Raw genomic sequence first — 17,254 nt, forward strand, 5'->3', positions numbered from 1 at the left:
CCTCTAGTAATATATTTACTGAGAAAAATGGTGACGTGTTCAATACTTATTTTACCCGCTGTATTTATTAGTCTTMGAGTGACATTTCGGCTCAGCACTTAGACTTAAGTCACCCTTTCAGCTGCTCMGTGTTTTATTTTTCAAGCAATGGCTCCAATACGGTGACATTTTATCTGAAGTCTCTGAATAAATTACTTAAACTTCAAGTGATTTCAGTCTTGAATCATCAGACGTTAGCGTGACATTTCTACATACATAATAAAAAGTATCTATGGATCAAACTTGGGATGAAAACATTCAGMTGTTTCAGTTCAGCTAATTGCTTTTTCTTTGTTTTTCTGCTTTGACCTCCTTATTTGCTTTGGCACTAAACACAGTTAATATTCATCGTCTCCGAAGCAACAGTTACCAATAATTGAACTTGTTTACATGGCTGCACATGCTGATAAAAGGTCCTTTCTAGTTACAGATGAAGACATTTTTCCTCTAAAGGCAGCACAGGTCAGAGAACATCCTGTTCTCCAGCTTTAAAACTGCAGTCGTGTTAAATCATCTCCTTTGTGTACTGTGCATGAATAAGTTAACTATGATAGACTTAGGCTAAAGCTGGAATCTTTTTTATTATTATTCTCACAGTTATGACGATGTGGAATATCTCTGTTATTTGGCTCTTCGGCTGTGCTGCAGTGCTTTAACATGGCAGAAAGTACAAAACCACTGAGATGCATTTTACCGGTGTAAAATGTAAATAAAACGTAAACATGACACATCAAATGTTTAAACTGAGAAACTGGACAAAATAAACTAAAGTAATGTGGAATTTGATGGAAGAAGAAAAAAAATTGAGACARGGCCATGTTTWCCTCTGTGAAGCATCCCGTCTTATTTTAACACCAGTCTGTAAACATGGAAGAACTGAGGGGACCAGCTGCTGGAGGGTTTGGAGGGAATGTTGTCCCAATCTTGTTTGATGAAAGATYGTTCTGGGTTTTCTTTGCTGGTTTTTTATATATATTTTTTCATGATGCATCAAATGTTTGCAATGGTGACAGATCTGAACTACAGTCAGGCCAGGACTGATGGTGCCTTTCCAGATAAGTAAACAACCCATGCCATAGGCACTAATGCAGCCCCATATCATCAGCAAGGCAGGCTTTTAAACTGTGAGCTAACAACGGGCTGGATGGTCCCTCTATTTATTAGTTTGGAGGACTTGACATTGATGGTTTCTAAGAAGAAACCATCAATTTTTCCAATCAAAGTTTTCCACTTTGCCCCAGAGAGGAAGGTGATATTTCTGAATGGCTTCTTCTTTGCATGATAGAGCTTTGACCTGCATTTTTGGATGGTTTGGAGGACTTTATTTACTGACAATAATTTGTTTAAGTTTTCCTGAACCCGTGCAGTGATTTCCATAACAGAATCTGAACTGTTTTTTTTAATGCAGTGTCCCATGAGGGCCCTAAAAACATGGTCACCTAATATTGACTTTTAGTCTTGTGTTTTGTTCACACAGATTTATCATTCTTTGTTTCTTTTATGATAATATGAACTCTAGGTGATGGGATATTCAAAGTCTTCCAAATTTTTGTTGACAAACATTTTGAAAATTGTTCCACTGTTTTAGAAAGGTTTTAACAGACTGGTGAACCTTTGCCCATCTTTACTTCTTAAAGGTTTAGACTCTCTTTATACCCAGTCTTSTTAATAACCTGTTACCATTTAACAATGCTCCTCCAGCTGTTTCATATTTGTACCACTTACTTTTACAGTTTTTAGTTGGCCCTGTTCAAACTTTTATGAGATGTATTGCTGCTATGCTGCCTTTTTTTCATAAAAACTGTACCGTTTGTTAGTTTAAACATTTAGTCCATTTAACAGGTTTTATTGTTTTAAAAGTATAGGTTTATGAGAGGTGAAAAATGTTCTAATTTGTGTCAAATTCCATCCTTTGTACAGTTGGGTCTGTAAGTTGCACTTGTTAATTTTCAGTGTCTTCCTTTTTAAACCTTATTGTTGTCAGTTGAGGGAAGTTCYGCTCAGTGTTTGTTAGAGAGGAACGAGCTTACAGGCCGTGGCAGCAGGCAGGGACAGCTCCTGGAATTAGGAGTGGTGGCACACAAACAACATGCCATCTGGCCAGACTTCAGCTGGGTTTCAATTAAGGGCTTGATTTGCATGCTGAGATCCTTCCCCATGCATCAAGGGAAACGTCTTATCTATGTGCAACTTAATTAGTATCTCCGGTCAGCAGCCGTAGGGCCCGTATGCTAATGTCTTGTTCTGGCCCGTGCTCCCAGAGACCTAATCCTGAAAGACACGGGTCTGACGGCGGATTTCAGGGGAACGGTCCCATCCGTTGAACGAGGAGGGGCCTCAACTGCTTTCCATTCAGATCGCTGCGTCTGCGGCGTGATTGGGACAACACTGACAGCGTGACAACAGCGGACCACAGACCTCGCCGCTGCCAAGCCGGGGAGGCCGATCCAGACACTACAACACACACACGCACACACACACAGGTGCACGCGCTAACACTCGTCGAGCCAAGCGCARTCATCCCGCTTGTCGCGCTTCGCAGCACAAACTCAACAGGGCCCTTGGCAGGCGTGCGCTCGTAGCGCCAGTTGGGCTCCTGGCTTGATTAGCTATTAGCTGCAGTGCGGCGACAGCTGATGTGCAAGGAGAGCGAGGGAAACAGGGAGGGCTTGTCGAGAGACGGTTTTTCAGCAGAACCGGGCTGCAAGGATTGAGGGATTAGCTGACACTGGGCTCTGACGCTGCGAGACGGGAGCGTGATGATATGCCTGCTGCTTTCGATGCGTCCGTGTGTGTGTGTGTGTGTGTGTGTGTGTGTGTGTGTGTGTGTGTGTGTGTGCGTGTGCGTGTGCGTGTGCGTGTGCTTGTGCGTGTGCGTGTGCGTGTCTTCATGGAGCCTTCCTTCGGCTGCTGGGTCAGGTTTTTCATATTTTCCGTGACTGTCTCTTAATCACCATGACCACACAAGACAGCGCGTTTCAGCACGTAAACACTATTCCGTACACCAGTGCACATCAAGGTCACCCCACCAGCTGCGCCTCCAACGTTTTTCATCACCGGGGATCTAAACTTGTTCTCAGAGCCTCTGTAAGAAAACAGGTCTTCTCTGCCTGCTCCTCCCCCAGCATCAGCTGCTCGTGCACCACTTGGAAAGAAAAAAAAAGGTCTKTCTCAGATGATCTTCCTGTTCCTCGGGGCACGGAAAGGCCAGGAGCAGCATCTCCGTTCTTTTAAAATCACCTTTAAATAGTTTGTTGCTGTGGAGCTCAGCAAAGATGACAGGCTGTTTACTCGTCTTGCTCAGCAGCACAGCAGCATGAAATTTTAGTCGAGCTCACATTAAAGTTTCAAAACCCGACACGGATAAAAGTTGCAGAAAACTTGAAACTGTTTATGCGTGTTTGCTCCATTTCCATACAGCACTGGYCTTCTCCCCTCGTCGTGGATGTGATTTTTCTGAGCAGACATCATATATTTTTTTACAATTTTCACACTTCTAATGAATAACATTAAATAATTTCTGAGCCTTTTTTTTATTTACATAACTCTCCGGTGCAGTTCCACGGAGCAAACGTGATTAGCTCTGCTYGTTTCACCTCTGCTTTTCCCACTGCGGCAGACTTTTTGCGAAACAGACCTTAAACTTAATGGGAGGGAGAACTTGAGGCTCTGAGAGGGACAGCACGAAGCAAAGGTACAGGAGCAAAGGCAGTCRGTCATTATTTAACACCAAGTTCAGAAAGAGACACTAAAAAGCACAGAGGTGATGGTTTCACATTTCACATCTGCGTCAAATCAAAGGTTTTGCATATTTTTTGCCATTTTTATTTAAATAACCTCCTTCGCTGTTGCTGGCATCTCTGAATTTATTAGACCATTAAAGAAAAATAAATTGCAGTTGCTGCAGATTGCTCTCGTGCATTCAAGTTATTTCAAAATATGATTTTTTTATACCAGTGAACCGATGTGCTGCCACGAGTGTGAAAATACTGTGTGCCATGTCATTTGATCGTGAGATGTAACATTCCAAACGTGTGTGAATGACTCAGCTACTACCACTTCAAATTTATTTTGTTTATTCATATCACTGACTAGTCATTTTGAATTTAATTAATTAAAAAAATCTAATCAGTTGCAGATTTATATCCATTGATTACTTTCTGGAGGTTTCATTYGAATACGTCCAGTGATTCATGAGATATTTTGCAAACAGACAAACAAAGTTAACTCCAAAACTTAACATTAAAGTTTTAGGCCAAAAACCCTTTCACACAAGTCGCACCTGAGTTATTTCTTGGGAACAACTCTCAGCTACAACCACACCTAATTTTAACCCAATATCTGGTAAACTGACTGAATTAGAGCCATTTTTGTGTTTTCTAATATCTGTTAGCTAAGGTGGCCATTTTGAMTCAAGTTGGCTCCAAAAGTAAATCAGTTGTAAATGTACAATCAGTGATTATATCCTGAAGGTTTCATTAAAACATGTTCAATGGTACAAATATCTTGCGATTTTTTTAACACTCAGAATATGTGTTGGGAATTAATCTCATTTATTACCCCACCAAACCTTTGGTCAATAAAATAAAACTGACTGAGTTCTGGACAAGTTTAGTTGGCTGTGACAGCCATTTTAAAAGATGTTGGCTCCAAAGCTAATTGCAGATATATATCCAGTGGTTTTTTTTTCTTATCCAGTGTTCATGAAATAATCTGTTAATGCTACATGGAGGGAACAGGGAGGATGTTAATCCCATAAAGATAAACTTGGATTTAATGTTTGAGTGAAAGGAACAGCTGTGAAATGAGCTCATTTTTTCTTCCTCTTCCTGGTTGTGCTGCAGCGGAGGGCTGGCTGCAGAGGGTGGTGATCCTGGGTTCTGAGGCCCACGTGATCGAGGAGATCCAGCTGTTTGACTCAGCCCGGCCCGTGGACAGCCTGACCATCTCCCACTCCAAGGTAAGAAAGCAGGCGCTGGATTCATCTGAGACGCCTCACGTGTACACGCGACGATCAATACTTACAGCTCTGCATGGGGAAATGATTTACCGAGCTCCGCGTCTTTGGTCCTCGTCAACTCTGAAAAAGCTTGTCGATAGTTGTGAGCGCACAGGGGAGATGTAACAAAACCATAAACTTCGTCATTTTCAGAGGTTGACCCATAAAGAAAATTGCCGTCAATTGAAAACACTTCACATTCATCAAGTTCTAAACATGGACTGATTTACAACAAAACAGAAGCTGTAATCCCTGCCGCCGTGAAGAATATGCTCAGATTTAGTGTGAGCGTCCAGCTGCTCCCATGGCCCCGTCTGGCCTTACTATCTCTATGGAACTTGACAGGTGACATTTTTCATTTCTTTATGAAACATAAGAAATGGAAGTCTTCGGGGTGGGGGCTTTAAAATTAATGGCCTAGTATTCCTTCAATGACTTCATGTCACTCAGCGCCTTTCATGCTAGAGTTTTAAACAAAGATCACTTTATGCTGACAAGTTATGGAGTTGGTCAAACCTGAAAAATAACGTGCAATCTTGTGTAAAATCTTGCATGATCTCCTAGCACTGTCATAAAAAAATGTTTTGAATGACTCTCAGCTACTACCACATCGAATTTTAGCTGAATATCTATAAAACTGATATACTWTTTGAAAGTTTTATTTAAATCTGTGGTTTAGGTTAGGATGTCACGCAATCCGTAAGTGCTCAGAGTATATGTTGTTGGATCCGTCTTAGCTACTAACACAACAAATTTTAGCCAGTTTTGTGTTTCCTGAYACATTTGCCTGTGGCGGCTATCGTTCTGTACTTGCACAAAATGCCCTAATACTCAGAACTGATACCAGTACCATTATCAATATAAAAATACTGGTATCAAGCCCAGGATACTTGTATTGATACTCCATTGAATGTGTTACAGTTTACATTTCAAGTGAAATGTTTGTCAGTTCCATGTTTAAAAAACGTATGCAAGTTGAAAGAAAATCTTATTTTATTATTTTTTTTAAATTGCAGCAGTATACATTATCATGCTGTATATTTGATTTATTCAATGCAGAGGGGCTGTAGGCCTATAAAAATGGAGAGCCACCTTGTTCTAAATGAAAGAAATGTGTTTTTATGTATTGTAATCTTTGGGTTTTAAATCAGTAAGTACTCAGTAAGTACTCAGGACTTGGCATTAGCAAGTACCCAAACTGAAGTACTCGTATTTGGTTTGAGAAAAGATATCGGGACACCCCTAGTTGTAGATGTACCTCCAACAATTACTTTCTGCAAGTTTTGTTCAGATTTGTTCAGTGGTTAGGAGATATTTTAGGTAACAGACACAGGCAAATTGGGCGATAATTATATAAAGTCTTTATTGTGTGTTTGGTTTCTTCTACTACATCATCCGACCAAAATAGTTTTGCATGCAGTTCAGAGTTATGTTTTGTCATATTTTATGCTCAGAGTCATTCCGTCTTACACTAAGTAGATCCGTTTCTGCCCTTATGTCAGTGGATCTATAATTGTCAGCCACTGACAACAAGCTGTAGGTTAACACAGGACAATTCTCCTGGTACCACAAACCAAATGTTTTCATCAGTGCTGCCCTTTTTCAGTTYAAGCGTTACCTCATAAAACTAAGGRTCCCCTTCATAATCACAGTGATTACAGGCCCCCTGCTCAGCAGGGAATTGAACCCCTGCCCCTTTGCTTCTTCAGCCTCTCTGCTCCGTCAGCTCAGCCTGCGTGCTGCCGTGTCCCAGTGGATCAACAGCGGCTTGTCCACTGATCGATGAGCTTTGATTGGGCCATTCTCAACACTAAAGCCCACTGCTTATCTCATTAATGTGGGCTTAGTCGCGACCAGACATATTTTACAGCAGCTTTTGCAAAAGAAGGCTGTAAACCAGATTGGATTGGAGGAGGGTCGAGGGTGTGTGTTATTGTAATTGAGAGTGATTATCCCATTATCTCCTCTAACACATAACTCAGTCTCTCTTCTGTCTGTTTGTCTTTCCTCTTCTGCCTTGTCTCTCTCTGGTTTCTGTCTCTACTGGATGGCTGGCCGCGTTCTTTGTCTTCTTCCCTTTCTCTTGGTTTCTCTGTAGAAGTACTTGTACATCGGCTCTCGTTCCGAGGTTCTCCAGCTGCCCTTGGCCAACTGCAGCCGCTATCAGTCTCAGCCAGACTGCCTGCTTGCCAGGGACCCCTACTGTGCATGGGACAACGAGGGCCGGGCCTGTGTCCGCATCGACCTCCACCGAGGGTGAGACAAGTACCTACCTGCCCTCGATCATTTATTCCAACTTTGATAGGGCTAAACCTGCTTATATACCGGAACTTAACAAACCTTTAAAACAGTGTTTGAGTAATATGTATCATGTCCAACATTACCTTGTTAGTTTGGAAATGTGTTTTAAATTCTTTCCTTCTGCAAATCTTTTTATTGTTTCCTCGTGTCCAGGTCCACCTCCTCCCTCTCACAGGACCTCATGCTCGAGAGGTTCAGTCGTGGAAAAGCCAAGTTTGATAAGCCTGTTTCTATCCCTAGTCCTGGTGAGTTTTGGGGCCATACCTCACTGGTGACCCCATGTGGGAGTCAACTGTCAGTGCATGAGCAAATTAGCTTTAAGACAGAGACAGGAACTGGACTTGACGAACACATTAGGATTGAGCCAAGTGCAGAACATAATTAATTTATTGTAAATGCCACCTAACCTCGACTTATGTCTACTTTCTCTCGTGTTCTTCTGCAGAGCATTCCCGTCTGAGAAATGTCACAGTGGTCGTGGGTTCCGACATGGTGCTGCCTTGCCAGCTTGTGTCCAACTTGGCTCAGCCTTTCTGGGTCGTCAATGACCGTGAGCTCCAGCTGGGCGATCCAGAAGCCGGGGGGCCACGCTTCGACCGAGCCCTCAAAGCTCTCATCGTTCCCGAAGCGGGCCAGATGCAAGCGGGCCGCTACATCTGCTACTCGGAAGAGCAGGGCGTCAAGTTTCAGACAGARCGCTACCAAGTGGCTGTGGTTGCCAGCGCTCCAGTGTTCATGGAGGCCCGGGCCCCAGACAGCAGCATGGGGCTCTTCTGGGTGCTGGTCATCACTCTTGGAGCGGCCTGCCTGCTGCTTCTCGTAGTCGCGCTCTACTTGCGCAGGAGGCTGAAGCTGGCACTGGGCAAAGGAGCTGACATGAAGCCTCTGGAGAGCACCCTGGTCTACCCCATCACCCTACCCAAAGAGCCGCCCACCTTCGTGCCCAGCAAGATGCCGAGCGACGAGGACCGATTCTGGGAGACGGGCGCCAACTACTACTACTCAGATGGCTCGTTGAAGATCGTTCCCGGACACGCCCTGGGGCCCAGCAGCGTCAGCAGCACGGCGTCGCCCAGCGCCATTCCCGGCCAGCCCATCCACTCCCCCAGCCGCCTCAGCCTCACCAACATCCGAGGCTCCGGTAGCAACGGCTACATCCGCCTCAACCTGAGCACGGCGGGGGAGGAGAGGGCTAGCGGTGCCGGCGCTGGGGGCGGCGGGCTCGGAGGCCTGAGCGTGGGCGGGAACGACTACTCCAGCCCTTTCAAGGAGGAGCTTAGACGCACTCTCCAACAGAGAAGCGTCCTGCCAGACGCAAATCCAGAGGAGTCGTCCGTCTAGGCTCGTCCGTCTTCATCGCCCGAGGTGGAAAAGCAAACCAACCGACCTACCTCCCTCCTTCTGAGGACGCCTGCTCTCTCTGTCTTTTAGTGACACGCTGTTAGCGCCCATGCTCTCTGTTTCACTCTGCCAATGCCTGTTTGGCTCTCCGTTGACATTTATAGCACACAGCATGTTGAATACACACTAACACACCGACGTTTGCCAACATGCATTCCTGTAATTGCTGTGTTTTTGGGCAACACACAGTCATGGTTGTGGCTTTCTCTGCTTCCACTGTGCAACTGCCACTTGTGTAAATTTTGTATTTTAAGAAGGGTGAACGCAGACGAGACGGCCTCAAGCATGGAAAACCAACAAATGGTGTTATTCGTTTTCTGAGGGACACCTTTTATTTCTTCTACAATGAACTCTGCCSTTGTGAAGCCAGTGAGCAACAAGGGCACCTGACTGGAAACATGGACCTGATTCGGTGTTTTGTGTCCCCTTTGGGACGTTTTCTGCTTACTGCACTTAAAAAAACTGGAAGCAAGTCTTCCCCTTTTTTTGTACTCGTGAGCCAGGAGGATGAGAGAGCGCTATTTAAAAAAAAAGACTATTCTGCAAGCAAGACGACAATCATGTCCCCGTGGCAGGAGCTGTGTGCGGGACAGATCCGAGAGGAGACAAAGAGGAAACTTAATGGAAAAAAATGCATTAGAATGGATTGTGAGGAGGGTTTTCTAAATGAAGGACCATATCTTAAGACTTTGTTCTGCTCAATTTATAACCCACCCCCCCTCGCGCATCAGATTTACTGCTGGAGGAGTTCTTCAATCTCTTCGACTTTAATTTAATGTGATGGTTGGTTTGAAYGAGGACTTTTCTTGTTCCTTTTTTCCCGACTCCAGGACTACAGCCGTGTTCAGACGGTTTGAAAGTGACTAATGGCTCACCTCTGTGAAAGACAATGTGGGGCCAACCTGCTTAACATTACATTATTCTTGGCTCAGTTCGGCACGGTGACCTTCAGATCYACTGTGCTCCAAGTGCACGCTGTACGCCACTTATTAGAGTCACAGTGTGTAACAGACGTTCGTTTGGATTGAAACCTTTTGAATGCTTGATCGTCTCTCTGGAGAAGAAAAAAATGCTGTTTGCATTCAGCTCATAGCGCCGGAAGAATAATTGCACAGTTAATTCCAAATTGAAGTTGACATGATGGCATTAGGCACGGAGAATGTAGATGAACCCCTCGTTGTTGCGACCGCTGTGGATGTCTCAGTAAAGTGCTTTATCTTTCATGTGTTTGATGAGGGTGGTTACTTGCACTGCCAAGAAGGAAACTACCACTCTAACACATTTTTGTGGATCCCAGCCATCCTGGACTACAGAGCGATTGTGACCTCACGGAGCCCCCTTCCCTTTTACTCATGCCCAGAGACTGAACTGGGGTTACTGGGGTCTTGAAACACACAAATACAGTGTTAATGGAGGAAAGGACCGACAGACAGACTGATTGCTTCCATGATGACGAACTACTGGACCCAGGAGGAAGCAGCCATGAACCAGTGAAAGGTATGCTTCTGCTTTTTTCCAAATGTTTTTAAATCAAGGGCAGTCTTGTGAAACATGACTTATATTACATTAAAAAAACATTTTGGAAAACTTTTAATTTACTTGTGAAACAACTGATGATACATTGAACCTATCATGTCTTTCAGATAATGTATAATGTTAAACCCAATTAAGTCAGTTTAAAGACTAAAAGCAGCTGGCTGGTGGCCTAAAATAATCGCCTAGGTCATTTTTCAGCAAAATCAACTTTTTTGCCTAAATCATCCCATCTGTGGTACAACCACCTATGTTCTCAGTTGATCAAATAGTTTGATTCAAGCCTTAAAATAATGGCCTAAGTTTTGAGTGTGACTGAAGCTGAACTACATTTTCATTGTTTCCTGAAAAACATGAAAAAATTATTATAAGGTGTCAAGTTGTAGATGTGTATTCAGTGATTGTTGTCTGAGAGTTTTACTAAATACTGTACAGTGGTTCATACAATATTTTGCTAACAGACAGACAGTATTGACTCTAACAGTTAATGCCAAAGTTTAAGGAAAGCTCTCATATGAGCTGTTAACACTTAGAGTAAGTGTTGGGATGACTCTCAGCTGCTATCACATCAAATTTTAGCCGAGTAGCAGTCATTATAGCCATTTTTAGGTTTTCTAAACTCAGTAATTTGTAGCGGCCATCTTGAATTGATGGACTCTGCAAGGTAATCAGTTATAGATGAACATCTGAGAGTTTTATTAAAAACCATTCAGTGGTTCATGAGACGTGTTGATAAAACSGGCTGAAACTTTTATGCCCTTTGTCCTTCGGCAGTAAATGCTATAAATGCACATATGCAGACCAGGAAGATTCTGTGAACCCTTTTTATTTTTGTACACTTTCATCATGAACATGTTGAKTTAAGTGTTCATGAGGAAACACTTTGAAGAGGAGAGTCATGGGTGAAATTAACACCTCAGCACAGTGCATAGAAACCTATATTTTTTTTCCCTTCAAGGTGTTCATTGCACATTGTCAGCAGCCTTTTGCTCATGCAGCCCAGRGTGTTTATAATTTTGAACTTGGCACCACTTATCTGAAGAACCCCGGTTACACAGTACTTCTGATAATAGTGCTGGATCAGATTACTTCTCTCAGACAGTGAACTTTTACCTGCTTAAACCCAAAATCTGCTGAGACATTCAGTGTAACAAAATAAGTCCTTGGTTTTCACGGGTGGTACTTTGGATCTCTGTATTGAYACTCAGAAGAAAACTTGGTATCAGTTATTTACAAGTTAAATAACAAGATAATAAAACACAATAGTGTGGAAATACAAGGTTAAAAAGAGGGAGCTAAAAAGGTGAGTGTTTCAAACTACTGATAATTAGAGTTTTGGCTTAACTTGAAACAAAACTGCAATGAAGAATATTTCTGGTATCTTTGTGGAAATTTAAACTGACAACAGTGAACCAGATGAGTCTGCAGTGTATATAATCCTGTTCTTAGCAATAAATACACAGAACCATGACATCTGAGACCGCATCCCTCAACCAAAGTTACGGTAGGTGTTTTTTTGTAGCTCAGTAACTCCCCCGATTCATTCCARTAACTGAGCCGATTTAGAGAAGGAAGTTAGAAGCTGCCAGATTTTTCTATAATTATGAGGTATTAAGAAATGTGTCCTGATGCATCTCAGTAATCCAGGTGGAGAAATCAAAAAGAAAAAAAAGTAGGTCCTCTGGACGGGTTCTACTTTAATGAAACGTTTTGTCACTCCTCCAAGAGTCTTCTTCAGTCTGAGCTGACCATCCACCTGACTGTCATGATAGTCAGGTGATAGGCCACATAACCCTCGATGAACAATAGAGCCAATCAAGGCACTAACAATCTATTGGCTGATGGTCCTCTTTTGCATGTGACCAACCTGTTTGTCCACCATGTAGAGGCAGTGCTTATAAGGCYGAAAGAAAAAATTGTATAGGTCTTCTGGACRGGTTCTTCTCTAATGAAACGTTTCGTCTCTCCTCCAAGAGACTTCTTCAGTCTGAGAGTTTCAGGCAAAATTCAGGCTTTTAAGCMCTGCCTCCATGTGACTGATACTCACATCACATGGCTATCGTTGACACCTAATTAACACCTATTGTTAACAGGGGGTGGAGTGATACTGSCAATAGCAGCACTGTAGGAGGGGGACAACTGAAAACGGAGGCCTCCACCTCTGTTTAATGATGGAYGGTCTTTCTTCACAAAAATGGCTTCTTTTACTCCTCTCTCAAACCAACGTTCCTCYCTATCAAGAATGAGAACATCCTCATCTCTGAAAGAGTGACCGCTGGCCTGTAAATGAGTRAAAACTGCAGAGTTCTGGCCATTAGATGTAGCTCGTCTGTGTTGGGACATTCTTTTGAACAGTGGCTGCTTTGTTTCCCCGATGTATAACTGGTCGCAGTCCTCCTGGCACTTAACAGCATATACAACATTGCTCTGTTTGTGCCGGGGCACCGGATCCTCCTGATGTACTCATCAGAATGAAGAAGTCTCTCAGAGGAAAGAAAAAATATTACAACAAAGAAGAACCCATCCAGAGGACCTGACTCCACTTTTTAGAAAACTTAAAAAAGACAGTAGTACTAGCTTGTAAGCATGCKTTTTAATGTCTGTCAAAACAGTGGTAGTCTACTTTGGGAGCTTATCGCAAAACTAGGCTACCGGCACCTGCATGGTAGACAACATCCACGAGTGAATCTCTCAACCTTTGTGGTGGTCCACCATTTTCTTGTTTGAGTTTCAGAATTTTGTGYGACAAATGTACTCAGAGTCATTGAAGGCGTCTCGAAACTGTCTTGATTTTGTCACAGGCATCTTTAACCTCATTACAAAAGCACTAGGCTATGCTGTGCTTAAAAACCATACAGATGATAAACAATAAAAAAAAAAATCTTAGTCTACATCTATCTTTAAAAAAAAATTCAGACAAGTAAATGAAATCATAAACATGGAGGCTATTGCCAAAGTGAGCCGATGTGATAGGTTGAAGGTGATCAAAGAAATAATGCGCATGGCAAGCCATGTTTTTATATATTTGMACATCTTTCTGATCACTTGGTTGCACATACTCAGAATTTAGTGAGACTCTAAAGCTTTTGCATAACCAGTCTCCAACAGTCACTGCCTAGTGAAATACTACCTGAAGTGTTTGTACAATGTTAGTAGCCCAGTTCATTTTCAGATAACGTTAGCCCAGAAGTTGGCAAAGCTAATTAGCGCATTAGCGTGCTTCGCTAAGCTGTGCTCTATTTACCTTAAAAGTTGGAACTCAAAGCTGGAAATGAMGTCATACGGGAGTCGACAACACCAACACAAGTGTTAAAAACTTTATTACTGCAGCTATCGCTATTCATTACATTAAGCCACCATTTTGGATTTGAGGTAGTAGTAGGTAATGTGSTCTCTAAATTAACTTTGGATGATGGTGAATTTGAATTTTTGACTAGATCTTTTAACTCAACACACTAAAATTCCAAGTTTATTTTGAACATGTAGTAAATGGATAATTGCTAGCATGTTAGTGTTAGTGTTTTATTTTTATTTTTTTCTTTTTCATTTTATTTGGATCCCCATTAGCCATTGCCGTAACAATGGCTAATTTCCCGGGGTCCTTAAGAAGTATTTAAGGTCCTACAGGTCGAAGAACCATAGGGCAGCCTCACTAGAAGCTGCTGCCATGACTGCAGACACAAAATCTTATCATRTATTATTTTCTGCAATATTCCACCAGCCTCCCTCACTTTTAGGATTTTCCTGCGCTCTCCTCTGTGAAAGCCTTGAGGGACAGGTGCATCACAAAAGCTTCTTTCCTGGCAAATGATGAGAAACGGGCCCACACTTAGCCTGAAGCTGGCAGCTGGAGCATTTTATTAAAAAAAAAAAAAAAAAACGAAGGTTCCAGTCTGACAAGCATCAAAATATGACCCAAGAAARACCTTTATCTGTCTGAAACAATGCTTTATTAACCATCTTCTTCTTGTTACACTCATAGAAAASTCTCACTCAAAACTGAATGATTTCACTTATAGCTATAGCTGCAAGTTCTCATCTACACTAAATGTAATTATCACCTGCTGCAGAAAAGAAAGAGGTGGACAATTCTGGTTTTGCCCGTTTGTGAGTTTGTGAATCTGTCTGTTAACAAAATATCTCATGAACCACAAGACAATTTATAATGAAATTTCCAGGCAATAATCAGATGATGTACTTCTACAGCTGGTAACCTTTTCGAGTCAACTTGATTGAAGGTGACTGCCACAGCCAGCTGACTTCAAAAAATAAAAAAATGGCTATAACTCAGTTTTACAGAGACTGACCTAAASTTTGGTGCAGTAGAAGCTGAGACTGATCCCCAACTTATATTTTGAACGCTAACAAATTGCWTAAGATCTTTTTGCAAAGTCTCGCCATTAAGTATTTAGAGTCATCTTTGTTTGTCTGTTAGCAAATTATCTCACAAACTACTAGAAGGCTTTTAATGAAACTTTCAGGAAATAATCGTTGGATGTTCTTCTACAACTGTTTACATTTTAGAGCAAGTCAAGATGGCCGCCACAGCTAATCAATCTCAACCAAAACACAAAAATGCCTGTAACGTAATCAGTTWTGACGATTTTTAGCTAAAAGTAGATGTGGTGGTAACTAAGAGTCATTCACAACACAAACTCTGAATGTGATATCTCAGTAGATGAGATCCGCCTAACGCTATTAACAAAGTTTGACCAAAACAACCACAACATCAGATGATCTTAGTCTGAAACTGGTCTGGCAGGCGGTGGGTGATATGCATTACAATTATATATGATCCACTAAATAAATAAATCAATTTGTCCTCATCGTGTGGAAAACAGGAAGTATTCCACCTTGGTACAAAAAAAAAGTTTTCTCCTATTTAATGTTTTTGAACGATATGCTTTATGTGTTTGCTTTTTAATAACTTCACATAAATCTGTTCTCTTTCAGTGCGTTTGTCCATCAGACGTGTGCGATTGTATTTTCGGGGAGATCAGAGGATGAAGTCGCAGCATGAAGGAAAGGGCAAAAGTACCTTATTATGTTCCCGCTGTGTGCCGAGCGCTGAGGGAGGTGAAGAAAATGAAAACAATCCCAAGGCTGAGGAGGTCATCAGCTCCTCCAAGCTCACTGTTGCATGACCCTCTGTGCAGTCGGCCCGCACACCTCACAGCCTGATCATCCTTGTACAAGTGCATCATCTTGGTTGATTAATCATGTTGGACTCTTTCAGACACTAATGTTGTGCAACACTAATGAAACAAACAAAAAGAAAACAACGTTGTTGGCTCAAGAGTTGTACAGACGTTCATGGCTGCATTTCAACATGTTTACTTTTTTCTGTGCCTCCTCGCCCTTTTTGTGGAAAAGCCAAAGTAGACTGCAGTTGCTTTTGTTCTCGTTCAAATTCCAAAAGAATTTTTTTTTTGTATGAATCCAGATTGATCTTTGAAATCTCAGTGATCCGTCCACTTTGCCACACAGAGCTGATGTCAGCATGCTTCCTGCATATTTGATCTGCAGCTAAACTTCCCCCTGAAGCGAAGCGGCGTTTAGAATGGGCTTGAAGCTGATGGAGCTGCTGTTGGTTTCCTGTTTACATGTCGAGAGTGATCTGCTGGACTGATCTTTTCTATCCTCCCCCACATTAAAAAAACAGGCTGAATTTTATACGTTTTTTTTTTTGTGTGTGTGTGCGTGCGTGTGTGTGTGTGTGTTTTTCCTCTCCAGCGCCTGAAAACCAAATACAAAGCTACTGATTTTAAGCAAATCAGTGACAATTTGTTCACTTTAGAGTTTTTAAATCCCTTCAGGCAGAAAGCTAAAAAACAAGAAAATTAGCTCTTTACACTGGTACTTGGTTATGTCTTGATTTTTTCTCCCTTTTACAATCAAGCTTTGTCTTTTCTTAACAATTTGAAAACAATAAATTAAAAGTCAAGTCTCAAGCCTGAACACCATGCATGACTAATGTAATTTATGTGCTGTTCCTTAGTTCAGTTGTTTGCTCGGAATATTTTTCTCACACAGTGCTTTAAGTTGGGTTTCTACGGTTATTATTTTTGAATTTTCTGATTTTGTTTTCTCCCCATTTTTTGCCTGTTTGTTACATGTCTGTTCTGTTTTTAAAATGTGTTAAGTAACTTATTTCACTTGTAAAAACATGTTGATATTTATTACCATTGTACATATTTCCTTATTTTTTATATGTGTATATAAACACAAATAAAAATGGAAACAAACTTGATAGTGTGTGTTTTTAAATACATATTAGAATAATGACAAGATTATTGGGGTTAATATGAATAAAAGGCCTTTCCTTTTTTTTTTCCTTGCCTTTCAGTAAAACATCACCCAGCACCTGTCATGACATTTCATTTAATGTATGTAAAACAGACTGAGATAAAGACATTTTTATGTTGATTAAGGCCAAGTAGTTGTGGTGGCTGTAGAATTAAAGTGATTCTAAAATCTAATCGATCACTGGATTAGATTAAATTTATTGCAGCTTTATTGGCACAGAAGTACATGACATCAAATCTGCGGCATAAATTCACAACTAATAAGGCTAGAATAAAAAAAGAATAAATTATCAATAAACAGACTAAAAGGCAGGTCAGCAACCAGATGGGTGTTAAATTAGTATTACAGCACATTTAATGTAAGAAGGAACTTCACATGCATGTAGTGGGAAGGAATATTTTTAAGTGAGTTTTTAGAGCTTTGTAACGTCTACCAGATCAGAGTTCAGTCAGTGTGCAGGATCTTTAATGAAGCAYGTAGCTCCATGGTAAGGGTATGAACTGGTGACAATGCCACAGGAAGGCAGGGTGGGGGGAATGGTTTGTTATGCAGCCATGATCACCTAAAGGGGTTTTGTTTTTTTGTCTGATGCTGAAAACACATAGTGTCACACTGTGATGTCATGTGTCAAGAAAAGCCAAGGGCACAACTTTAGGTCTACCATGGGGGGGGGGG

The 17,254-nt window shown here is 41.7% G+C and overlaps 1 protein-coding gene across 1 annotated transcript in view; it reads left to right on the top strand.

Moving 5' to 3' along the window:
- The window catches only part of sema4c (sema domain, immunoglobulin domain (Ig), transmembrane domain (TM) and short cytoplasmic domain, (semaphorin) 4C), a gene marked incomplete at its 5' end in the record, with an annotated part of 87,599 nt that extends 71,078 nt beyond the window's left edge, over window positions 1-16,521 (top strand). The window contains 5 exon segments of the mRNA XM_014018644.1: window positions 4,884-4,999; window positions 7,137-7,294; window positions 7,493-7,584; window positions 7,785-10,237; window positions 15,227-16,521. Of these exon segments, the coding sequence (XP_013874098.1) occupies window positions 4,884-4,999; window positions 7,137-7,294; window positions 7,493-7,584; window positions 7,785-8,680 (1,262 nt within the window). The 3' untranslated portion in view covers window positions 8,681-10,237; window positions 15,227-16,521.
- Between the last annotated feature and the right edge of the window lie 733 nt (window positions 16,522-17,254).

This window comes from Austrofundulus limnaeus, unplaced genomic scaffold (assembly GCF_001266775.1).
Source record: "Austrofundulus limnaeus strain Quisiro unplaced genomic scaffold, Austrofundulus_limnaeus-1.0 Scaffold198, whole genome shotgun sequence".
Lineage (NCBI taxonomy): Eukaryota > Metazoa > Chordata > Actinopteri > Cyprinodontiformes > Rivulidae > Austrofundulus > Austrofundulus limnaeus.